The sequence below is a fragment of the Neofelis nebulosa genome, chromosome 2, assembly GCF_028018385.1.
Source record: "Neofelis nebulosa isolate mNeoNeb1 chromosome 2, mNeoNeb1.pri, whole genome shotgun sequence".
NCBI classification, from domain to species: Eukaryota; Metazoa; Chordata; class Mammalia; order Carnivora; family Felidae; genus Neofelis; species Neofelis nebulosa.
In genome coordinates this window covers 62629379-62655155 of record NC_080783.1, presented here as the reverse complement: position 1 = coordinate 62655155, position 25777 = coordinate 62629379, and the positions used below count along the sequence as shown (strand labels likewise).

Genomic DNA, 25777 nt, shown 5'->3' with positions numbered 1-25777 from the left:
TTTTTGAATGTTTACATTAATGGGGCTGCACTGTGTAATATTTAGGAATCCAGACTTTAGGGTGAAACTGTTTGGGTTTGAGTCCTGGCTCTGCCACTTTTCAGCTGTGTGTGTGACTCTTAGGCAAGTCATTGAACCTCCCTGGGCCTCAGTTTCCTTACCTGTAAAATGGGAATAATAGTGACCTCTACCTTTTAAAGTTACCATGAGGATTAGTGAGGGCCTTAGAACACTTCATGGCACATAATAATCCATATATTTGTGTTTGTTAAATGAAAATAATGGAAATTTCCCCAACTCCTGTTTTTAATGAGCCTCCCCTGCCTCCCCAGCCAAATCAAGCTGAATTCAGGTACCTGATTTTTTTCTCATTTCTTTTTTCTTAACAGCTGTCAGCTTTTCCTCTTCATGTTAGTTTCCTAGGGCTAACATAACAAATTACCCCAAACCTTGTAGCATAAAACAACAGAAATGTATTCTCTCACAGTTCAGGAGGCTGGAGGTGCAGAATCAGCAATGTTGGTTTCTCCTGGAGGCTCTGAGGGAAAATTCTTTCCATGCCTCTCTGGTAGCTTCTGATGCTTGGCAGTCTTTGGCTTAGACACCCATCGCTTAGCTTTCATTATCATATGCATTCTCCCTGTATCTGTATCTTCACATGGCCTTCTTAGAAGGGCACTAACCATTGGACTGATGACCCAGCTGAATCCAGTATGACCTCATCTTAAACCAGTTACATCAACAAAAACCTTATTTCCGAGTAAGGTCGCATTCTGAGGTTGTAGATGGACAGGAATATTGAGAGGACTCTAGTCTACCCAGCTTACCCCCTTAAAGTTTCAGGGTGTTTGTCCATTGTTATCTCTTTTTACTCTTACTCGTTGTATTAATTAGAATGTAAGCTCCATGAGAGTATGGACTATATCTCTTTAAGTATAGTCTGAGGCAGCCAGCCTTGCTTAAAATGGGTTTACTGGACCACCTCAAGAGAATGGAGAGGCATGGTGTCATCAGGCTGGGTGTGGGAAGGTCACGCTTGAGGTAGGAGAGTCACTCAGAAGGAGAGAGACGGAGCAGATGGAAAAAAATTCCTATTCGAGGAAATTAAAAAGGAGAAAAGTCAGAGATTCCAAATATTCTAATATGGTATATCTAGAAGTACTGCCAGCAAATTAGAAATAGCCAGAGTCAGAGGAAGGTGGGGGATGAGAGAGAACAAGGTTTATATCACAGGTCCGAGAAAAAGGAGACGGCACAGAGTTTGTTGACTGCCTCAGGGCAGAGGCTAAAGAATATCTCCTCTGTGGGAAGGAGGGACTCTGCTGCCAGTGTGGTTTCTTCTAGAGCCAAGGGACCCAACTGGAAAGAACTAGCCATCTTCAGATACCTGAGGTAGTCTGAGATGGTGGAACATCTTCAAACCATCATGACCTTGAGGGTCATGGAGAATGGAAGAAGAGACGTGACAGCCAAGATAAACCCTTCAGTATTTTTCCACCCAAGGCATGAGCTGTTTTGGTAGAGAGGTATTTAGGTGTTTATCAACATGAGCCAAACTAACTGGACAATGAAAAGCTGCAATTGTGATAGTCCTCAACCAAGTGGAATGTGTAGTCTCTCTTTTCCGTGATGGCATTATTGGTTGTCAAGCCAGGACAATTAAAGAACAGGGCTATAAGATGAAAGGAAAGGACAGACTTGCCTGAGGGGTAGAGATGTGGAGGGAAGGAGGAGACCTTGTCCCTCCTTTTACTTCCCTGATGGTACACCTGAAAAGGAAATAGGAAAGCCACCTGGTTGTCAAACCAGCCGCCCTGGCCTGGTGCACTCCCTATTTGACTAATGCAATCAGTGAGACAGAGGTTACCTGAATTACCAATGTCACCAAGCTACTAGGAAGTCCAACCAGAACAGTTATCAATTCTCCTGTTTTCTACAACTATGCCCTTTCCAACCACACTGTATTAAATCTTAAAAATAAGTGCCAAATCTGTTGATGATATTTATCACCTTGGAGCCTCAAACTGTAAGACAAATGTGGGTTTCGCTAGCCACGTGATGTCACCCACTTTGGTAATTCATCCAGGTATGGGAGCCTAACCTTGGTAAGTTACTCCTTTGTTTCATTCCACAGAGCACCCTTCAGGCCAAAGCACTGATCTGCAGCCTGCTGTTGCAGGGGACACCAAGGAAAGTGCCCACGTTCAAGACTGTAGTGAGCTTGGTGATCACACAGGTAGGATCATTAGAGGTTTGGGAAGGGTGTCCTATAGTTAGGGACGTTCCATAGCTGAAAATGATCGCCTGATATAGTGATCTGTTTTTCTATAGGTGACAGCTGATTAAGTGCAGGGACAGCTTTACAAAGGACCCCATAGGTGATTTCACGGAAGGGAAGGAGTAAAGGGAGATAAGCTCAGCTTCTCTGCAGCTGCTCCCTCTGCCCTCTGACCTGTTTACTGGGGAAACTGGTCTAGTTGTGGCTCTCCTTACTGATAGCCTCTTTTCAACTCCTCCTCTTGGAGTAGACCCTGACACATTTCTGTCTGACTCATGTTGGGACTTAATGAAAGTTCAACTTCTTAAGATCTTTCTGTGATCCTGACATTGGTAAATAGACCTCAAACTAATCAAGAACATTTATGGTGGGAAGGAGCACCGTGGACAAGAACTTAAAACTCAAGGTCTAAGCCCTCCATCAGTTAACATCCTCGTAAAATGAGAGAATTAGACTAAATTAGTGGTTTTTAAATATTGAAAAAATATTGGAATCTTCCCTTTTTTGCAGTTTGAAGTTTCCTGGACTTCTGCTGCAAGAAGAAACTATGATTTTCAAAAATATGGCCCTTAATGCTAATGCCAGCGTTTTCTAAAAAGTGAGGATGAGTTGCCCCGGATTTTCCAGTAGAGTTTGCAGTTACAGGGTATCAGCAAGGAGTTTCTGGGCACATCTGGCTCCTTTGGAATTGGCCATGCAGCCTATTTTTCAAGGAAGTACAGAACTGGGACTTCACCTTGGAGCAGGGAGGTTAGGGAGTAAGAGAGAAGGAGAAGAGGGAGAGCCCAGGGAGCAGCAGTGTTTCCTGAATTTGAGGAGACTTTGGGGTGGAGACAATGACACCCTTTTCGTTTTCAAAAACAGGATGCCTCGCTCTTACTGACTCATGGTCTAGACCCTTTCTCCGTAGCAGAAGTCACAAATAGGAGGTCTTCTGGTGTAATCAGCACACAGATGTGTTTTGTTTGGCCAGATACAGTGTTTGTTGTTTTTTTTTAAACTTTGAACCCAAATGTCTTTAGGTGGGGCATATATTTTCTGCTTCACCACAAACCCTAACACCCCCACCCCCACCCCCCCCCCCCCGCCACCCTCTTGGCCTGACAGTGCACACATTCTTGTTTCCTGAGTGACCCCAAAGGCATTTGACTTTGCGCTGCCTGCTCTGGTGTTTTCAGCCATATCTTCTCCATTTTATTCCAAAATGGTCCAGTGGAGAATTGGCTTGATTTTCCTGGGAAATATGAATGGCTCATTGAGCTCAATCTGACTTTGGAAGGATTCGACTCCTTCAGAGAAGGAGTCCCAGCATTACTTTATTTCATTAAACCAGAACACTCAGGGATGCTTCTTTGAGGAAATGAGAATCCATATCTGGAGAAGCTTCTGTTGTCACTCCTGGACGTACTCAAGTCTGCAATTCAAGCTCTTCATTGTTCAGCCACGTCACTGGTTTCATTCCTTTTAAGTTGATCTATTTACTTAGAATGGACCACCCTATTTTACCTTTCTGTTTTTCTCCATATCTTCACTTTTCCAGTCTCCTTGTGTAGCAATTAATTTGCCAAAGAAATGCAGATGATTCCAGCTGTCACCAGGACATAGTTAAAAATATTTGACAATACTGAGTTTTGCTCTGAACTCAATAGTTTGATAGTCTCCTTCTTATTTAAGTTTATCTCTTTACTCTGACTCAAATCCTTCTCCCTGCTCTCCAGGCAAAGCTGGAGGATGGAGAACAGACTTCATCTAAGCTTTATTAAGAATATTCTGTAAGTTTTCTGTTTGATTTTTATACTTCAAATAACTCTTAAAAATCAATATTTTGATGACTGAAGTGTAAATGAATAAGAAACATGGAATAAGTTTTCCCTTCAATTACATGAACAGAAATTCTATGGGTTTTTATTGTAAATCCAGGCAGAGTAACTAGGGGCATCTGCTAAGTTCCAGGTGAAGATGTGGAAGCTTCCTCTCTGGGGAAAAACATGGCACCTTCCTCTGGAGAGTCCCCAACCAAAAGGGGCTCAGTGATCTTTCCTTGCTTTGTTTTTTCCTCTCTGAATCTATTGAACTGCTGTTGCTCCTTTTTATTCTGAAGATCTCAGATGGGTGGAGACAACAACAATCTCGGCTTTCCACGTGGGTGATACGGGCTGGGCTTTGATCAGTGCATGGTAGCTCTTGGTCCAGCTGAATTGGGTCAGAGCACAAGGTTAAAGATTATTCCCATCAATGGTCCTTCTTAATAAGCAAACAGAGTTATCTGTGCCCTGAAGTGGGCTCCTCTTTCTTCTTTTTATGTCACTTCTTGCTTTTATGTTGCTTACCACGGTATTACAAGTAAGCGTAGGCCTAACAGTGTTTTGGAATCTCCAGGAAGGGGAAACCTGCCTGGTCCTCTATTGGGAGGAGTTGGTCAATCAAGAGATGGGAGGGAAGGCAGGGAAGGGAAGTTAATGAAATTCTAAAAAGCTGCAGATATTTTTCTTAATTTCTTTTTTGTCTTCTTTTAACATTGTTGTTTCCCTGTCTGGTCATGATGTTTTTTGTGTGATAATAAAAATGTAATAATATTCCATTTAAAATTTTTGTCTTTATCCTTTGGTGTTTATAGCAATAATAATAACAACAACAGATGGTCTTATCTACCGTTGATAGTTCGAAGAATTACGTTTCTTCTACACAAAAGATATTTGTCTAAGGAACCAAACTAATAACAGAATCAGAGCGTAGTCTTCCCAGAATAGACAACATAAAACAATTGATTTCTGTATTTATTTTTCTGCACTGTATCTTTGTCATGCTATGTGTTCTATCATTATAATTTCAACCGTATACATTTTATGCATCTTCTGCAGTATGTCACAATTGCCAAATTTATAAATTATCTTCACTGTTTATATTTTGGTTTGGATGCTTTTAGATGATCTGAAATGAGGATACCAAATAGGTGCAGTCTCTCTTGATTAGTAGTGACTGTGTGAGACTGTAAATGCTCAGCCCTGACCACAGGTTAAATCATCCGGAGAGTTTCTTGAAATTGAAGCCAACCCCACCCCACCCTGGGTCAGTTTCAGAATCTGTAGGGGCTGGGCTCAGGCATACTTAAAATCTTCCCTGGGTGATTTGAATATACAACTAGGATTAAGAACCATTGATCTGGAGCATTGTCTGTCAAACTTCAGCACGGATCAGGATCACCTTGAGGGCTTGTTAAAAACACAGGTTGCCAGCCCCTCCCCCACTCCCTGGACATTCTGATTCAGTAGGTCTGGGGTGGTGCCCAAGAATTTGCATTTCTAACAAGTTTCTAAGCGATGTTGATGCTTCATGGGTTGTCCCTATCAAGTCGTGATCACGTGGCATCTGCACTTAGGGAAACACTGATGTAGTTAGGAAGGACCTTGAAGATAAATTAAGGTTTAGTGGAAAAGAGGGGCATGATTGATTAGTTACAGCTGGGCTGCCAGGGTCACTGAAAGGAGGAATTGTATTTGTTACCCCCACTCTTGAGAAACTTACTGGTAAACTGTCCTCATTCACAATGTAGAAATGGGTTACTCTAGGAATGATTCCCTGTTTACAGTCAGTCCTACCCACATTGTGACAATCCATTCCTTGACCTACCATCTGTGTCAGCAGGCTGCCCTGTCCTGCTGTCTAGGACCGGAAGCTGGTCTGCTGTCTCGCCCAGTGCCCTTCTTGCTGCCACCATTGCAGTCTGAGCTCAGTCCGTAACCTCTGTTGCCAGAGAAAGGTAGCTTGTTTTCCCAAAACCATGAATGATTTTACCCAACTTGCTGGCTGGGATCACAAAACAGGTCAGTTTTGATGACATGTCATAGACAAAGGCTGTGGAACAGCAGGAGGGGCAGGAGAGAGGTGCTACGGAGTGTAGACGTGTTCTAAAACCTAACCCTGCCTATTTCTGAGCTTGTCCATAGATCTCTAAGGATTTTGTTTGTCTTCTTGTTTGTTTTCTCTCAGTTCTAAGGGGCTCTATAGATCGTAAAGTCATCCCACAGACAGAATTCAACAATGGCCATGAAGATACTTCAAGCAACCCTCCTGCTATCACTGAGAAAAATTGGTGAGTCTTATCCATAAGCATTCCCAATCTTAAACTCAGGTGCTCTGTTCCAATGGACACTGAAACAGAGCCACTTCAAACAGTGTTTTGGTGAGTTGGAGACAGTGGAGCCAAAAAGTGTTTTTTATCAGATTCTCCCAGGTCAGACGTCATTACTCTGTGGGCAAAAGTCTTTATTCTACAGCACGACCTGAGCACAGTCCCGCTATTTGGGTTCTCTTCATGGTAAAACAGGTAGTTGCCTGATGAACCTTAACAGATTCTCTCACCTGGGGACAGTTTTGCCTCTCTTCCCTACTTCCTCCTCCCCCCCCCCACCCCACCCCCCCCCCCCACCCCCCCCCCCGCCCCGGGACACTCAACAATGTCTGGAGATATTTTTGGTTGTCACAACTCTAGGGGGAGGAGGTGTACTAATGCCATCTAGCGGGTGGAGGCCAGGGATAGTGCCAAACAGCCTACCAGGCACAGCACAGCCCCCTCACGACAATGAGTTGTCCAGCCCCAAATGACAGTAGTTCCGAGACTGAAAAAGCTTGGTTTACGCTGAAGCAAAAAGGGAGCATCAATTCCTATTTACCCACAGTTTCTAGTCAAATATAATTCAGAGTAGAGCATTACAGCCCAGGGCCGCAGCACCCCATCTTCAGTGTACCTAGGAACTGCTCGGGTCTGCAGAGACCAATATCTCTGCCAAATGGAGGCTCATGTCACTCTAAGTCAGACCAGACAAGACCATGACATCAAGCACTGGACACTCAAGGAGCTCCTCGGCTAGGCCTCCTATTCTTCACAGAAAACTCCCCAACCTACCCTTACCCAGAAAAGGTTTTCAGGCCCTGTCACACATGTCACCAGGAAGAGGACACAACTACAGGAAGGAGTGGACCGTGGCAAAAGGAAGGTCTAACTAGAATGAAGCTTATCTTTCTTCTTTTCCTCTAAATTGGTTGTAGGGACTTTTTCATTAACAGTTTACTCCAGGGGTGCATGGGTGGCTCAGTCGGTTGAGCGTCCGACTTAGGCTCAGGTCATGATCTCACAGCTCATGAGTTCGAGCCCCGCGTCGGGCTCTGTGCTGACAGCTCGGAGCCTGGAGCCTGCTTCGGATTCTGTGTCTCCCTCTCTCTCTGCCCCTAACCCACTCATATTCTGTCTCTGTCTCTCTCAAAAATAAATAAACATTAAAAAAAATTTTTTTTAAGAAGTGTACTCCAGGATTTGGAGAAAGAAGCAGATCACTAGAAAGTTCTTTGCATCACTTGGAAAAAGAAGTGGTTTTGATTTGTACTTTTTAAAAATATTTCTTAATCTCTTGAGGCTTCTTATTAATATTTTTGAGACTTGACAAATTATCAATACTTCTCTAATGGTCTCAAACTGTTGTTGGACTGCTTATAAAGTAGACTACTTTCCCAGTAGGATAGCTCAGCCAAGGGTACTTGAGGGAATATTATAGAACATAATACTAGATACTCTATACTAGAATAACAAACTTTAGAATTTCTGATGCAGCAGAAAGACCACTGAACTTGGCAGGTGGAAGACTTGGGTTCTGGTCCTAGTTAGTGCTGACATTTTCCAGCTGTTAGACCTTGGACAAGTCAGTGAACTAATTTGGTCAATGCCTCCAACTGCCTGACTCCCCTCAACCTCAGCTGGTGATTGACTTTAACATACGGTATCAGGACAGCTGTAAGCAACTTCACCTTCACTTCCCTCCACCTCAGAACCTCTCTTTCTCTTCAGCTATTCTTTCTTCCTTTGCTCCCATCTCAAAAGGCTACAGGTCCCTCCTTGCACAGGTGAATGCCTTCATTGTGGCCCTGCCCTCATCATTTAGCCCGCCCTGGCGTTCTCTCTCTAGTGTCTTTCTCCCTTTTGCTTATACTTCTCTCCATTTTGCAAAAAAAGGCTGCTCTTGGCCCTGGCTTCCCCCTTGTTACTTTTACCATCACACTTCCTCAGACCAACATCCTGGTCTGGGGCCTCATTCCCTCCCCCACCACCCTCCTTAATCCTGAAATCCGATCTGATCTGTGCCCTCCCTCTGTCTCCACAGTTGCTCTTGGGAAGTTCAGCTCCCAGTTCCTAGAGCCTTGTCTTCGTCAGACTCTGCAGCATCAGTTCCGTGGGCTGTGCTGTCCTCAAATTGCCCTCATCCGTGGCTGTCTGCAGCATTGCAGGCTTCAGGTTCTTCCTCTAAGACATCCTGGTCTCTGTCTTCTCTGGCCCCATCATCCTCTTCCACCCACCATTGGAATGGGGCAGCCCTCCAAGCCCTTGACTTTCTTTCTTCTCTATTCCTCACCTGAGTGATATCCTCTCTCGCTGGTATGTTCTGTTATCAACCGACTCTCAGCTGAGTGAGCACAGTTCTTGGGATTCTGTTCTGCTGACCCATGTTCTGATTTCCACACCAGGGCCTCAGCAGAAAAGTTCCCACCAAAGCACCTTTTCTGCCTGACCCCTCTGCCCCCACTCTTGTGAGTTGAATAAACACTCTGGTGACCTAGCCTTGAAACCTGGCAGCCATTTTTGATCCCTACCTCTCATTTAACTCCACCTCCAATCATTTTCTTAGCATCCTTCCCTGGTCCAACCCTACCATTATCTTGTTCTCTCTCCCTCTCTCCCTTTTCTCTTCTTTATAGACCAGCTTTTATTTCTGACACCTGATCAATTATCCTAAAGTATATTCTGGCTTTTCAAAGAACTTTAATGGCTTCCCATTTTTAGACCAAAAGAGGTTCAGACTTCTCAGTCTGCCATGTCAAGTCTCTTTGTGTCTTGCTCTGCTTTGTCTTCCAGACTCACCTCCAGTACGTCCCTATATGCACCCTGTAGGGTCAGACTTACCATTTTACCAATGTAACTACCTCTCTTCTCTCTGCTCATGCCTTTCTGTTCAGTTCTTAGCTATCTCATCAAGACACATGGTCATATCCCTTCCCTCTATGAAGACCTTAATTCTCTTCAATGCTCCTTGAATCTTTGTAGTCCATTTTTAACAGTGCTACTCAGAATGCTGGTTCACAACAAGATAATGAGTTCATATCAGAATGTCAATCAACCCACTGCTTTCTTCATCGAGGAAGTCTGGCTATGAAAAAAAATATCAGCAGAGCTAAATAATGTACTTGGTAATAAACTGATTTACATTCTGGCACAAGCTCCTTATGACATTGAGTGAGTAGGAACAGCTCACAGACAGGGTCCTGGGACCACACTTTGGTTTATCACTCTCTGTCGCTTCACATATTGCCTGGTGGTGTGGTTGACTGTGTGCTAGGAGGTCAGCTTCTCAAAAGTGAGGGTTGAATCTTATTTCTTTCTGTTTCCAATACATGCAGTAGGTACTCAATACGTTTATTGAGCTGACATCCAAAGCCACTCTTAGAGCTCAGATTTTTACGAAATAAATGTTTTTCCTGCTCAGTCTTTGGGTAGGGGCAGCAACAATAGGATCCAGAATAATTCATTAGATAGGGTGTCAAGGTATGCCTGCCCCAGGGGGTTAGGGGTCTCATTTTGCCCTCTGTGTTGATGGTCACCTCAGTGCCCTGTGGATCAACCCAGGGGTTGACAGGAAGGAAACTGGGGAGAGCAACAGGGGAAGAGATGGGCAGGCAAAGAAGAAAGCTGACATGCCAATGATGATGCTCTTAGCAGCAATTAACAGACCCTCCAACCAATATGTTTAAGAATCCCTTGAGATAAAGGTCTGAAGACAAAAGTTCCAGTGCTGGCTCAGTTGCTGAGGGATGTCATTAAGGAGGTAGGCCTTTTCATCTCTTTGCTATTTTCAGTGCATCAGTGTGCCCCTACTTAATGGTTGCAAGGTGGCTGAAGCAGCACTAAAGCAATACTTCCTCACGTGGCAGTGTCCAAAGCAGGAAGGAAGAGGTGGATGGGAAGCGGGTGGGGTTCTCCTCAGGAGTCTCTCTCTGTTCGTCAGGATGGAAGCCTTTCCCAGAAGTCCCTAGGACACTCTCCTCTCATCTCACTGGCCAGAATCTGCCAGGGAGCTACAAGGAAAGCTGAGAACACGAGCATGGGCATTTTCAGCTTCTGCAAATAGGCTGTAGGCAAAGAAGAAAGGGGTTGGAGAACCAACCAACAAAATGTGCCAGAAGAGTCCTGAAGTAGTAGTGATGGGATCAGACAGGTACTAGGGAAAGATAAAGAGAAGGCAAAATCAGAGGGAAGAGCTCATAAGGAAAACCTAAACCTGACAAGAAATATTGCAGAGAATAAGAACAACATAATCCTTCAGAGTCACTCGACATTTGTTGTGAGTCCAGGTCCTTTTCCGGTTATCTCACGTGATTCTTATCCAAGCCTTTTGGCTGGCGTTACCGACCCGTCTTATGGATAAGTAAACCAAGCTGGGAAGGCCAAGACTGTAGTCCCCAAAGCTTGCCTAGAGACCAGTGCTGCGTTGGATGTATCAGATTTACCTAGTCCTGCCCCTAATCAGCTAGTCTGGAGGGGTCACACAGTGTCACACAGAGAATAAATGGCAGGTCGCGTTTGAAACCAGAACTTCTCTCTCCAGCAATAAAAACAACTAACATTTGGCATTTATTAACAAATTTGGGGCACTATATTAAGTGTTCTGCATGTACTACCTTATTTAATCCTTAGATTACCCTATGAAAGAGTTGCACATTGTATAATTTCTGACGTTACGGTATTACAAGTAATTTGCTTTCTGGTGGTGGAGTCTGGAGAAGACATGCAGAAATGGCACCTCTCAAGGGGAAGGAAAAGAAGGAAGAACAGGTCATCAGCCTCAGATCTCAAGTGGCTGAAGGAGAAAATGTGTTTGGTGTCCACCACATCTTTGCATCCTTCAGTGACACTATTGTCCAGGTCACTGATCTTTCTGGCAAGGAAACCATCTGCTTTGTGACTAGTGAGATGAAGGTGAAGGCTGACCGAGATGAGTCCTCTCCCTTTGCTGCCATGTTGGCTGCCCAGGATGTAGCCCAAAGGTACAAGGAGCTGGGCACCGCTTCCCTCCACATCCAACTCCAGGCCACAGGAGCAAATAGGACCAAGATCCCTGGCCCTGGAGCCCAGTCAGCCCTCAGAGCCATTGTCCACTCAGGAATGAAGATCGGGCAGATTGAGGAAGCCACTCCCATCCCCTCTGATAGCACCTGTAGGAAGGGGGGTTGCTGTGGTCACCGTCTATGAGCAGGATTTCTCAAATTATTGTTTTCTGTTAATAAATTGCCTTTGTATAAGCTTTAAGAAAAAGATAAGTAATTTGCCAATATTGCCCAGTAAAGTGACAGAGTCAGGATTTGGACGCAGGCCTTCTGACTCCAGAGCTGACACTTTTAAGTTACTGATACATTCTGCTGCCTGTCTAGGTTCCAGGTTCCAAATGCTTAGCCCATGGCTTTTTCTGCTCTGTGCTCTCTATAAATGTCATTGTGACAAATCTTAAATCACAACTAGCTAAGGGAAAAAACCCTGGTGGGCATAAAACCGTCATCCTGTGATTGGTGGAGAGAACTCCAGCACCGAATTCTTGGGATTAAAGCCTCATGGAGAAGATGCTCCCATCTGTGCATGATGGGGTGGGGGCTAACTCGGCTAGGGAGAAGGCAGCTTCAGGTTGAAAGGAGAAATCAGTGGTTGGTGTGGCCCTTCTCCGTTCCGCTTCCTACATGAGCCTGTAACTGTGTACAGTGAATGGCAGAAAGGAAATAGTCTTTTATGTCATGAGGCTTTGTTCCCATGATGGTAATCCTCTATTTTAATGCTGATAAGTACAATAGTGAGGATTATGCTCCTTAATTTAATTTGGCCTGCATATGGCAAAGCTCTTGCCAGGCTTTTATTTGACATTCTTTAGCACAGCTAGCCTGTTGTTATATAACAAGAAGCCCCTATAACGGAGGCAGGAGATTGATAATGCTGGTGCACATGTTTCTACCCGGCAGCTCATTACACACCTCCAGAGAAACCGCTTCCTTGTGGGCCACTTCAGGGAGGATTCAGACTCCGAGTGACGGGAATCTTCATGACTCAGGCAGCTCGAGGAGAGCTGGCACCTCGCAAGAGGGGAAAGTGAGCACATATTTCTCCCACTCTGGGGCTTGGAGCCAATTGGTCTGACCTCAGAATGGATGAGCCAGAGAAACAGCCTCCCAGTCAGGGCCAACTGTGGGCCAGATCTTCATGTGGGCTGTAAAAGTACAGATTGCCACATATCTTGACACACACACTGCGTGGGGGGTCCCCGCAGAAATATGTGGCAGTGCTAAGAAGATTAAACAAAACAAAACTTTCCTTATGCATCAGGAGGACCTTTCCTCTCCCACCCTTCAGTTCCCGTGCTCCTTTTTCCTTCCACTTCTGTTTCTCCCCCTCTGGAGGCCAGTGCCCTCCAGCCAAGTGCCTACTGCCAGGGCCAAGTTAATGCACTAGGCATTAGAGGAACTTGGACACCGAAGGAGGGTGGCGGCAGGTATGGGCGCAGTGGTAGAGGTGGTGGCCTTCTTCTAGGAAGTGCTCGTGATGTGGGAGATACGCTGTGTGTTATCTCCTTTGGGTAGAAAGCAGATGGGCCTTGGTGACAGTCCTGAGTTTAAATCATAGTTCAGCTTCTTATGAACTACGAGTCTTTGGTCAAATTCCTTCGTCTTTCTGAAACTCGGTGTCCTGGGCTGCAGAAAGGGCGTGATTGTGAGGATTGGAGATGATCTCTGCGAGGGAACTAGCATAGCTCTAGACGCATGGTAAATGCTCACGGGATGATAACATGCTGCTGTTGGTTGTGGTGATGGAAGTGGTAGCAACAGTAGTCTGTGCCAGCTAGCCTGAGGTGAAGAGTCAAGGCCCCTCTGGCTTAGCTATAGGGCTTTAGACTAAAATACGCATTGAGGATTCCAGCACTTTAGAAACTTTGAACAGCCCTCACTCTCTGCTTTAACGTAAGGGTCATATTTTATTTTCTTGTGTTCCTGGCTTTTATGTCAGGGATAAACGTGAGGTTGAGTTTGGGCCCGACTCACCCTTGCCAATATGGCCAGGGTTTCACTGGCATAGCCTCAAGTGGTAACTTCCAGAGCTTACTCGATTGTTAGGGCCTTCTTGGAGTTTCTTGATTTTTAAAGTACTAATTGGTCACATTTATTTTCAAACCGTTTTTGAAGCCAGAAATCTTATCACCAGCTGAAAGGAGCTTCAAGGAAAAATCTGTTTTGAGTTATATTTTTCCTTGTGGAGTTGCTTATGGCTGTACATAAATATTTATCCGAACTATTTCAACAAACCTTAAATCATCAGTGGATCAGTGATCCTTATGCAAAAGACCCTTTTAGAAGGATTGTGGATGTCAAGAATGTCAGCAGTCCAAGTTCTTTTTGGAGGACCAGATTCCAAAGGCTAGTGCCCTCTTTTAAAATTATCTGGAGCTGTTTGGTGATTTTCAGTATGTCTTTTGTTTTCCTGTTTCTGTATACCTCTCCATGCTATTCCTCCTGAATAGAATTTCCTTGCCAGTTCTTTCTTTACCTGGAATATTTTACTCATCCTTCACGCTATCACCCATGTGGCACCTCGTGCAGGGTTTTGAAACAGACTAGAACTAGGGGAAGACCATCCCAGGTGGGAGAAAGAGTGAACCATGGTCCAGAGGCATGATGTGCAGGGGGCACAACATGAAGGCAAGGTGTCCAGTGGGATGAAGGCAGAGGGTGTGGTGGGAGGGACGTGATGCAGGGAGAACTATAATAGGCAATAAAGCAGATAGGAGCCAAGATGTGGGAGGCTTAAAGATGCACAAAATGTTTTGGACCATATTCTATAAGCTGAAAAATGTACACATACAGTCATTGAGTAAAATATGGTCTGCAGACGTATTTTGGTTGGCCTGAACAATGTTTTTAAAATTCTTAATTTAGTTTCCAACTTATAAAAATAGAAAGACTTCATGGAACAATTCAGATTTCTGATCGCTTTAAAAAATTGTTGTATCTAGCAGCAGTCTGCTGGGACCGAGTAGAGGGTGTCTTCCATTGATTCCTACTCACAGACTGCTTAATTCATGGCCTGGCCCCACCAGCATCTGAGTTTGACTCCTGTCCACTGTGTTCAGGGGCACCATGCAGGCAGAGGAAGCAGTTTAGGCTATGGACTCTGGAGCCAGATTGCTTCTGTCTAGGCTCAGGTCTGTGTCCAACTAGCTCAGTGACCTTGGGCAAGTTAAACACATGTCTAATAATGGTACCTATCTCCTATAACCATTGTGAGAATAAATTATAGGAAATGTTTAGAAAACTATCAGACGTGTAGTAAATGCACAGAAATGTTAACTGTTATTACTATAATCTATATGTGATAATAAACTCCAGGGTTGAAACTGTCACTCATTTCTGGATAACAGCCGAATCTGGATCTTGGGCCATTATAAGCATAAGGGTAATTGATGAACGGATGAATGAATTTTTACTTCTGTTGGATCCAAAGCTAAATTTAATTAGTTTTCCCTCAAGAAATGCTTCTTATTTATGTTGAGTTTGACTTCAACATAATAATTGATTTTTGATAAAGTAGGAATCTGGCTTTCTCAGAAACCCAACAGTGCTAACAAAATAAGTGAATGGAAATGTTAACATTGTCTCATTTTTCTGTAATGGATCTAACTTCCTAACTCAGAAATGAGACCTGGGGTGCCTGGGTGGCTCAGTCAGTTAAGCATTGGACTTTTGATCTCAGCTCAGGTCTTGATCTCAGGGTCACAAGTTCAAACCCTGCAATGGGCTGCATGCTGGGTGTGAAGCCTACTTAAAAAAAATTAAGACCCAAGTTTGGGAAGATGCTTAATTATGTGTTTTCTTTATGAAGCAGAGTTATTGGCAGGTAACTGCCTATGGTTACTATCTTAATTTAGAGTTAGCTGCTAGGATCCAGACATAGTGAACTTAAGCAGAAATATTAGAACACATTTTTTGAAGTTTATTTATTTATTTTGAGAGAGAGCAAGAGACAGAGAGAAAGCGGGTGGGGGAGGGGCAGAGAGAGAGAGAGAGACAGACAGACAGAATCCCAAGCGGGCTCTGTGTTGTCAGCACAGAGCCTGATGCTGGACTCGAACTCACAAACCATGAGAGCATGACCTGAGCTGAGATCAAGAGTCAAAATATTTGACTGAGCCACCCCAGCACCGTGCTGTTAGAACACATTTTTGACTTGGGTTCTCTGACCACCCCCACCCACACACGAGATCCACACTTCAAGTCAGTGTTTTGGGCCTGGTGTCTCAGACAAACATGGAGCATCTCCAGAAATGGTTTGGACAGTTTGACGTGAGAACCAATTTCGGTGTGTTCGACATAACCTCATGTATAGCCGCAGTTACCGCATCACCCATCGAGGCCTTAAATGTGATCCCCTGTGGACACATCAGCAAGTGATGCTGTCAGCGAATGATGGCATGAGCTCTGTGGAGTTGACCTGCAATGTTGGATTTACTTTCTTTCTGGAAAACCTGCACATTTACAGAGAACGTTGGTCCAGTGACACTTAATTTTATTTGGATAAATATCATCTAAAACTGAATGATATGTTCAGTTTATACTGAAAGGTGGAAGTTGCTCTTTCACTTTATACTTTAAGTAGCAAATAACTCCCCCCCCCCTTATTTTTTTTATAAAAAATCAACTGTTCAGAATGATAACCTGTACTTTTACTAAAGAAATCTCCGTCTGTCTTTAGCTGTCTCCTTTTCCTTCTTTCTTTCCTTTTCTTCTCTCTCAGTTTCTGTTTGTCTCTCTCCGTATACAATTGATACCTACATCCCTAAAGTTCTGGTTTCTAATCTAAAGGCCAGTTTCAAGGAACGACAAAATTTGGCAAATTCTTCTGACCATTTCATCATCCCTTGCTCCCGTCCTACATTACCCATTTTGTGAGTGTAGGAAATTCTAGAAATTCAGTACATCTCTGATACCTACTTTGCTTGTATCCTCATCCATACCTTTGCTATGTTCAGTCTCAGAGTGAGTTTTTGGCAAAAATACCTTTGCAGAGCACCTGGGTGGCTCAGTCGGTTAAGCGTCTAACTCTTGATTTCAGCTCAGGTCATGATCTCACAGTCATGATATCGAGCCCCACATCAGGCTCCATGCTGGGTATGGAGCCTGCTTAAGATTCTCTCTCTCCCCTTCTTATACCCTTCCCCATGCTTGTTCTTTCTCTCTCTCTCTCTCTCTCTCTCTCTCTCTCTCTCTCAAAAAAAAAAAATCTTTGCATATTGAGCCTATTTTGAAAGAAAAAACAAACTTGAGAAAAGAAAACTTGGGGCGCCTGGGTGGCTCAGTCGGTTAAGCGTCCGACTTCAGCTCAGGTCACGATCTTGCGGTCCGCGAGTTCGAGCCCCGCGTCAGGCTCTGGGCTGATGGCTCAGAGCCTGGAGCCTGCTTCCAATTCTGTGTCTCCCTCTCTCTCTGCCCCTCCCCTGTTCATGCTGTGTCTCTCTCTGTCTCAAAAATAAATAAACGTTAAAAAAAAAATTTTTTTTTTAAATAAAATAAAATAAAATAATAAAAAAAATAATAAAAAAAAAGAAAAGAAAACTTGTTCAAGATGAAAATATTGCAGGAAACAAAATTTGTGTAAAAATGAATTCTAGATAAAAGTGTTTTATCATCAATACTTAAGGAAACCTAGATTATAATCTTACAGGTTGAAGGAAGAATAACTTTATATATTTCCACAGCCTTGTTAACTTTATTTCATTTTCTTTGGGTTAAAAGGAAAAACAGTAGTGTTTCTGTTCCATATGTATTTTGTGGATTCTGTGGCATATGGCTTGTACCTGCAGGGCACAAATATTCCAGCATATTTCCCATTAGTATTGCCCCAGTCACTTTAAACTGTGAAGGACCTGAGCAAGTGTTGGCCACAGCAGCCATTGACAGTAGTGATGCCACACTCTTTCTGTGTGCACCTCAGTGACTTCTCAGACTTGCCTCCTTGATGAGCAGACAAAACAGAAGGAGGCTGGAATTTTTTTCTTTTCATCTCAATGGTGTAGGTCAGGAAGACAGGAATAGAGAGCTTTGGTGAAACAGGGCTCTAGCGACTGCTGTGATTGGGAAATTAGATAATAAACAGACCCTGTTACTAAGATTCTAATGGCCTAAAATCAACACAGTCTGGAGACGCAGGCAGGAGTGGCCTTCCTTGCTCTGGCCCAGACCTTCCCCGGAGAGCTCTTTGTGTCAACAAGAACAGCCAGCGCTCCTGGCCCGCTCCCAGCACTCAGAGTGGGGCTATCATTTTTGTTTGCTTTGCAAATATCTTAATGGGAAGTGGTTCAACACCACCTATGGGTTAATCTGAGGGGTTCTGCTTGGCAGCTGTTAGCTCTGAGAGCCACATGGCTGCTCTCGGGTGGAGGGAGTCAGGCTGACGGTTAACTACCCAGCGCCAGGTTGAGGCATCTCCTTTGCTTATTGGATTTACTGACTGGCAGGAAGCACAAGCACCTTGTTGTCTTTTATTTTTAGTTCGTTCCTCCTGGGAGTGTAAGGATGTTATTCTCAGATCCAATTGTGCTTTTCCCTCTAAGGCAGGGCTGTTATTTCCATTAGTTTCTCTAGCATGCCACATACTTCTTTCACCCAAGTGCAATCTCAAAGTATCTGTAATTTCATATTAAAAGTGGTGGTGTGGCAGTGGTGGAGTCCGTGGTATTGTTGCAGGAAGAAGGATCTGATCTGTTAGCCTGTTAGGAGGGCAAAGCTACAGCCCTGTCTTCACCTGGGATCTAAAGGCTTGAATAGATACCAACTTTCTTAAGAATCTCTGCTCTGCTGTTCCCTCAGTTTTCTTTTCTCTTCCTAAATTTGGCTCTCACTTGTCTTGACCCATGGGAACGCTTCCCCAGGTGACTTGACCAACTCATGTTTTTCTGAATCTGTGTCAGTAGACATTGGCTCAAATTAACTCTTTCTTTATGCTTCCTTCACAGGATTTCAGGCAGGGCTGGGACAGTTTCCACAGTGCAGGTTAGGAAAGCTCCTAGACTGATGACAGACTTGTAGACAGTTTCCAAACGCCCCATTTGTAAAAATGCAAAAAGTTCAGATGACTCTATAAACTCTGGAACAAATGTCCAGCTACCCTCAGTAATAGTGCAGACTTGCTTCTAAGACTTTTTCCTTTCCTGAAGATTTCCACACCTATTTGTGGAGTTGCCTGGTGGTTGAGAGCAAGGGCTAGACCTGCTGCTGCTGAGGGTAAGTAAGGCTTTGATGAACTCATTTGCTCCATTTCCTCATCATTAAATGGAAGACAAAATGACACGATGTCTACCTCACCAGGTTGAGAATGTCCAGTGAGATAACGTAGATAAAGTGTATCTTAACTGACACATAAAACATATTCATGAATAGTAATAAAGAAGGAGTTATTGTTGCTCTCTCTGAAGTACCCACCTTTCCCTATGTAATTTTTAGTGTTCTACATTCTTTTCTGAGACATTCATTTTGAAATCTGTGGTTCCTAACTCTAAAATGAAGTCAGTGCTGAAGTGCCTGGGTGGGTCAGCCGGTTAAGCTTCCGACCTCGGCTCGGGTCAGGATCTCATGGTTCATGGGTTCCCCGCATTGGGCTCCTTGATAACAGCATGGAGCCTGCTTGGGATTCTCTTTCTCCCCCCTTTTCTTGCTGCCCCTCCCCCACTTGCTCACGTGCACATGTGTGCGCATGCTCTCTCTCTCTCTCTCTCAAACTTAAAAAAAAAATTAAGCTAGTGCCAAATCGAGGACAATTCAGTATCAAAGTAAATAATGATAATAAAAGAATATAGTGTATTGAATAAAATAAGAATCCACTAGTCTATATTGATAGATGGAAGGGAGGGAGGGAGAGAATGAGAGGAGGGAGGGAAAGGAAGATGAAGAAAAGAAGAAACAGGGTGAGCTTTTCCTTGCAATAAACTGTGAAATAATAAATGTAAAAGGAATGATGAAAACAGAAAATCATTGGCAACTGCTAAAATAACCATTATTTTAGACAAAAATCATCAACGGATGCTAAAACTAGTAGGGAAAGTTTAAGGAGTTAACAAGCTTTTTACATAATCACAGAGTAAATCTCCATGAGATACTTAGTGATTGCAAAAAGACAGTGGGGCAGTCTGGCAGACCCTACGTTAACCAAGTGTTGAAAGTTAGCATCACCAGTAATTGGACAAATTGACAGCATCTTCCTCCTCATGATGCACTGAGGAAGAACACAATATTACTTCGGTGGATTTCCTGCCAAATGTGCATAACCTGAATTTAATCATGAAGAAACAGCAGACAAACCAGAAAGACCTCTTCCAAAATTAATGATCTATAGGTTTTAAAATGCAACACAAAGGAAGACTAAGGAACTGTTTCAGATGAAAGGAGACTAGAGAAACATAACAACTGAATGCAGTGTATGGTCCAGAATTTGCCTTTTCTATAGAAGACATTATTGGGACAGGTGGCAAAATCCAGACAGCCTAAACATTGGATAATAATATTGTATTAATATTAATTTCCTGATTTTGGTTATTTTACCTCATCATATAGAGAATGCCCTTGCTTTTAAGAAGCACACACTGGGGCACCTGGGTGGCTCAGCCGGTTGAGCATCTGACTTAGGCTCAGGTCATGATCTCACAGCTTGTGAGTTCGAGCCCTGCGTCGGGCTCTGTGCTGACAGCTCAGAGCCTGGAGCCTGCTTCTGCTTCTGTGTCTCCCTCTCTCTCTGCCTCTAACCCACTCTCATTCTGTCTCTGTCTCTGTCAAAAATAAATAAACATTAAAAAAAAAATTTAAGAAGCACACACTGAAGTATTTAGGGATAAAGGGACACAAGGTGCAACTGACTCTCAAATGGTTCAGAAAAAAATTATATGTATTTGTGTATACGGATATCAGTATACATGTACCGAGAGAAAGAGAGGAGAGAGGATAAGACAAATGTATATATTGCTAATATTTGGAGAATATTCTGAGGAGTATACAAAATTTCATATGTTATTCTTGCATCTTTACTATAAATGTGAAATTAAGTCAAAATAAAAAGTTAAAATTGGGCACCTAGGTGGCTCAGTCAGTTAAACATCTGACTTGATCTCAGCTCAGGTTTTTGTCACAGGGTCTTGAGTTCAGGCCCCGTGTTGGGCTCCACACTGGGTATGGAGCCTACTTGAAAAAAAAAGTTAAAATTAAAAAGTAAATTCGGTGCTACTTCTCTCCTTTTGACTGGGCAGTTCATCAGCCACTTTCTCTTTAGATCACAGTCCCTCTCAATCCATACCTCCAAGTCTAGTCACATGAGCATTGCCCTGCTTGCTGTCTGTCCTTGACTTCTCCACTATGACGTTGCTGACTGCATACAATCTAGTTTAGGCTTTTTCACTTCATTTTTTAAAAATTCCCTCAACTGTTTCTCCCTACGCTCACGCCCCCTCCCTCATCTGTCTTTGGGCCTCATCGTTTAGTGCCTGCTTATCTATCATGCACTTTATTTCAGGATTTCTTGCTTTTATTTCTCTGAACTGAGCACTGCTTTCATAATTAAAGGAGGAAAACAGGGTTAAATATACCACCTTTGGTGGGTATACTAGTGACAAGAGCATCATCCAAAGAATGTGGATGTTAGACTCCTCTTACCTCTGACTTACTTGGACAAGTCACATCAGCCTTTCTAGGCCTCAGTTTTCCCACTGAAAGCATGAAAAAGAAACGGTAAATTACCTCTGAAGTTTCCTTTGTCTCCACAAGTCTCTGCCCTGGCCTAATTCAGGCTTTAAAGTGCTAGAACTGTCACTCAAAATTAACTCAACCCACAAGTTACCTTGTGACCCCACTCAAAGGAGAAACAGAGGTCACGAAAGGAAGCTACCCCCAGGATACCTGTCATTAGCATTCTCCTGTCCCTCAAGCCTGAAGTTTCCCAGTTCAGGGACTTTCAGAAGTACAAAATTATAGACAACTAATATTAAACACCTTGCTAAGTATGTGTTTCTAAATTCTGACCATGGATATATCTTCTAACTTAATTATTTTAAAATCCTTTTGTTGTCTTTTTTGTTCTGCCTAAAAGCACAAATGGAAACCTTCCGCCCCAATTTTGCAAGAATTTTTATTTACATTTTCCTGATGAAGATGCTGAGGTACTGATTTGTCCAAGATCAAGTTGTCATATTTGGCAAATAAAAATGCAGGATACCCACTTAAATTTGTTTTTTTTTTTAATTTTTTTTTTTCAATGTTTTTTATTTATTTTTTGGGACAGAGAGAGACAGAGCATGAACGGGGGAGGGGCAGAGAGAGAGGGAGACACAGAATGGGAAACAGGCTCCAGGCTCCGAGCCATCAGCCCAGAGCCTGACGCGGGGCTCAAACTCACGGACCACGAGATCGTGACCTGGCTGAAGTCGGACGCTTAACCGACTGCGCCACCCAGGCGCCCCAAATTTGAATTTTATATAAATAACTTTTAGTGTATGTCCCATGAAATATTTTAAAAAACATACCAAAAAATTATGTGTTGTATACTTAGAATTCAAAATACACCATTAAGTGAGTGTATTTTAGTACTAGCCCATGTGTTTTGGCACTAATATGTCAGGAATATGTACGTGTGTATCATACATATGTATCATAAAGTATGTTGCTAAGCCTTTATCAATTGTTTGCAATAGTCTTCTGGCTTCTACGTGCCATAACACATAATGTTTTTTACCTTTTAGGAGCTTTTGCTTGAAAACATATTCAAAGACATCAATTCCTATTTTTTTATTAAGGGCTCTATTCAGATACCATCTACTGCAGCCATTCAGTCTAAAATTGCAGACCCTCAGGATGCCTGGGTGGCTTAGTCTGTTAAGTGTCCAACTCTTGATTTCAGTTCGGGTCATGATCTCACAGTTGTGAGATCGAGCCCCGTGTCAGCCTCGGCACTGAGCATGGAAGCTGTTTGGAATTCTCTCCCCCTTACCGTCTGCCTCTCTCTGTCACCCACCCCCCCACCCCCCCACCCCCGCCGCTCATGTGTGATCACTTGTACTTGCTCCCTCTCTCCCTCAAAATAAATAAATAAACATTTTTTAAAATAAAAAATAAATAAAATTGCAGACCCTGCCTCCAGCACTTCTAATGCCCCTTTCTTGCTTCAGTTTTCTTCTTTGGCACTTCTGTTTAACGTGCTAGCATATTTACTTTTCTCTTTCATTCATTGTCTGCTTCCCCCACTAGAATATAGGTTCTTAAGAGCATAGCAATCTTTGATTTCCTTGTCACTGCTGTATCCCCCATAACAGCAAGAGACAAAGGTACACAAAAATTATTTGTGGAATGAGTGAATGATATCTGGGAGGCAGTTGAGGACCTTATATTGCACACATAATATATGTTTTATAATTATACAGAGTCTTTTTTAAAATTAATTAATTTATTTAGAGTGTGTGTGAGTGTGAGCAGGGGAGGGGCAGAGAGAGGGAAAGACAGAATCCCAAGCAGGTTCCACACTGCCAGCACTGCCAGTGCAGAGCCCAACCTTGGGCTTGAACTCCCAAACCCTGAGATCATGACCTGAGCCAAGATCAAGAGTTGGACGCTCAACTGACTTAGCCATCCAGGCACCCCAATTACACAGAATCTTAAGTCTTCCCAGCAAATTAGAATCTTGAGCATGGTACAGTGTGTATAATCTTCATATTAGTCCATAGACACAAAGTAAATAAAAGGTCAACGGGTCAGGGATCAAGGAGTATCTCCGGATACAGTTGGGCTTAATTTAATGTTTCCTGGCAAGTTTTCTAGAATTAAATGTTAGTTGCTCCAGGCAACATTGATTAAGATCCCAAATCAATTGTGTCACTGTCTACAAAAGTCCAGCAACAAAATGGTGCCAGAGGCTGAGAACACAGGCTCTGTGTCCACTGGACCTGGGTTTGTATCAGAATGTCTGGATGCCACCTGCACAGGGTACTCAGTCCGCCCCAGTTTCAGCTGTGAAAAGGGCACTCTGGTAGGACCTTCACTGCTAGCACTGACTTGAGGATTAAACAAGAGCATCCAGTCACATCCTGAGCACAGAAAAGTGTGCTCAGCTATTCTGGCTGTGCTGTGGCCCTCAGCCCATGGTCGTGCATTTCTTTGGGTCACAGTGCACTTCCTCACTACTGCATCCGAGTTCCATCCCTGGGCCTGAGGCTGGTTTTGTCTTTGCTCCCTTGGTTGCTGACAAAGAACTGAAGTACGTTTTATGGGTTACTTTAAATGTGGGTTGTTTTAAGGGCTCTTGGTTGAGTGTCCTTTTTTCCAATAAGACAAGTATTCTCAGCAGAATGAAGAAAAGTCTTCTGCTCTTAACCTTAGACTTTACACATGACAGCTGCCTGCAATAAAGTAGTAAAGGAGAAAAAAAGAAATGAGAATACAAGAGCTGGCTAAGGCTGTGTGGGCTCATGGTTGGGGAAAAGCAATGAGGCAAACAAATATCAAATTTAAAGGACTCAGTGGGACTTGGGAAATTAGCATAAGTACATACATTTAACTAGTAGTGCTAACTTTGAGCAATGACATTATGAAACATTTATTAGACCTTTTGAGCCCTTTTGATGAATTTGTCCTTGAGCCATGCTCTAAAACTTAAAATAATTACGTGTCCAAGAACAAACTAATACCCATCTATGTAAGTATAACTTGTATATTCAACTTATTCAGCAATGTTACTGGTTGGGATGCTGAGATACAGGGCATACCTTCAGAATCTTTGTAAAAGTTACCAAGTAGCCAAACGTAATTCAGAACAAATAACACAAACACTGTGATCGTTCTTTCATGTTTCCCTTTTTCCTGCAGTAATGGTGATCTTATTTTGCACGATTATTGTTTGTTTTCACTTCTTCTGTACTCTTTGTTTTTCCTTCATGTCATATATCAAAGCCCAGGAATAATGTTTTCCTTCTTTTGGAATCAACAAATGCTAATTAAACTAATAATGAGGTACCCCTCTTTTTTGTTGACCAAAGAGCTAAGCAAAGCTTAAAAAGACTAATAATACCCAGGGTTGGTGATACGAGGAGAAGTAGGTCCTTTCATACTTTTGCAGGTATGACGTTAATTTTTATTGCCTTTTAGAGGAGAATTTGATGATATAATTCAAAAGCTATAAGACAGGCAAAGAGTTTGCTCACCCTTTGACTCAACAGCCTCAAATTCAGATTTATCCAAGAAGCAGGGGCACCTGGCACCTGGGTGGCTCAGTCAGTTGAGCGTCCGACTTCGGCTCAGGTTATGATTTCACAGCTTGTGAGTTCGAGCCCTGTGTTGGGCTCTGTGCTGACAGTTCAGAGCCTGGAAGCTGCTTCAGATTCTGTCTCGTCTCTCTCTACCCCTCCCCCCACCTCTCTTAAATATAAATATAAAAAAAGATTTATCCAAGAAAATAATTGGATGAGTACTCATAACTATATGCACAGAATATTTCATGATTTGTTATTTATAATGTTGTAAAACTGGAAACAACTTAAATATCCAAAAGTAAGAGATAAAATCATTTATGATACTCACCCAATGTAATACTATGCAACCATAAATATGATATGCCTGCACACTTGCATATGTGTGTAGTGCACACAAATATAGCAAAAGATGCTCCTAACTTGCAAAGGTAAGTTAAAATGGCAAACATCTGAGCCTTTGTCTTTTTTAAATGTATATTATATGCATAGAAAAGCATCTGAAAAAATATACATCAAGATATTAACAGATCCATTTGGTTGTGGAAATTATCCTTGATCTTTATTTTCTTCTCTTTAAATATCTATTTTAGATGATTCAATAATGAATTGTTTTTAGGTTTATTATTTCTTCTGAGAGAGAGAGAGAGAGCACACATGAGGGAGGGGCAGAGAGAGAGAGGGAGAAACCTAAGGAGGCTACCCACTGTCAGAGTAGAGCTGGACACAGGGCTTGAACTCACGAAACTGTGAGATCATGATCTGAGCCAAAATCAAGAGTCAAAAGTAGGACACTCAGCCAACTGAGCCACCCAGGCACCCTTATATGTTATTTTTTAATCAGAAAAAAGATTCTTCTTTATTCAGAAGGAGAAAAAAAAGGGAACATTTTGCCACCAGTTCTTTTAGTCATTTGCTTTGGGGAGAAAGTCAAAGATTACTACACTTTCATTGATTAGTGATTGGTGAATATTCAGACCTCTTGGGAATTTGGAGCATCTTCAACTAAAAAATAAAAAAGAAAAGACAAAACTGATGAACACAACTCTGATGTCTCAAAGGCCAAGTGGCTTCTTCCCTTGACTCTCCCTTCTTGAGCATAATTTGATAAAGCCCACCTTCACTAGATGATTTGCAGACGTTCTTAATT

At 42.9% G+C, this 25777-nt stretch overlaps 2 protein-coding genes across 2 annotated transcripts in view; both read left to right on the top strand.

Moving 5' to 3' along the window:
• Nucleotides 1-25777, top strand: part of MYO3B (myosin IIIB) — a 407802-nt gene that overhangs the window by 286001 nt on the left and 96024 nt on the right. Inside the window, exons 29-30 of the mRNA XM_058714463.1 lie at nucleotides 2135-2236; nucleotides 6269-6371. Of these exons, the coding sequence (XP_058570446.1) occupies nucleotides 2135-2236; nucleotides 6269-6371 (205 nt within the window). The remainder of the gene's footprint in view (nucleotides 1-2134; nucleotides 2237-6268; nucleotides 6372-25777) is intronic.
• LOC131503082 (small ribosomal subunit protein uS11-like) lies at nucleotides 11085-11573 on the top strand. The gene has a single exon (XM_058714450.1). It carries the CDS (start codon nucleotides 11118-11120, stop codon nucleotides 11571-11573), a length of 456 nt encoding a protein of 151 aa, XP_058570433.1. The 5' UTR covers nucleotides 11085-11117.

Coding starts and splice junctions, on each gene's coding strand:
- LOC131503082 (XM_058714450.1), top strand. CDS start 11,118: ATGGCACCTCTCAAGGGGAAGGAAAAGAAGGAAGAACAGGTCATCAGC.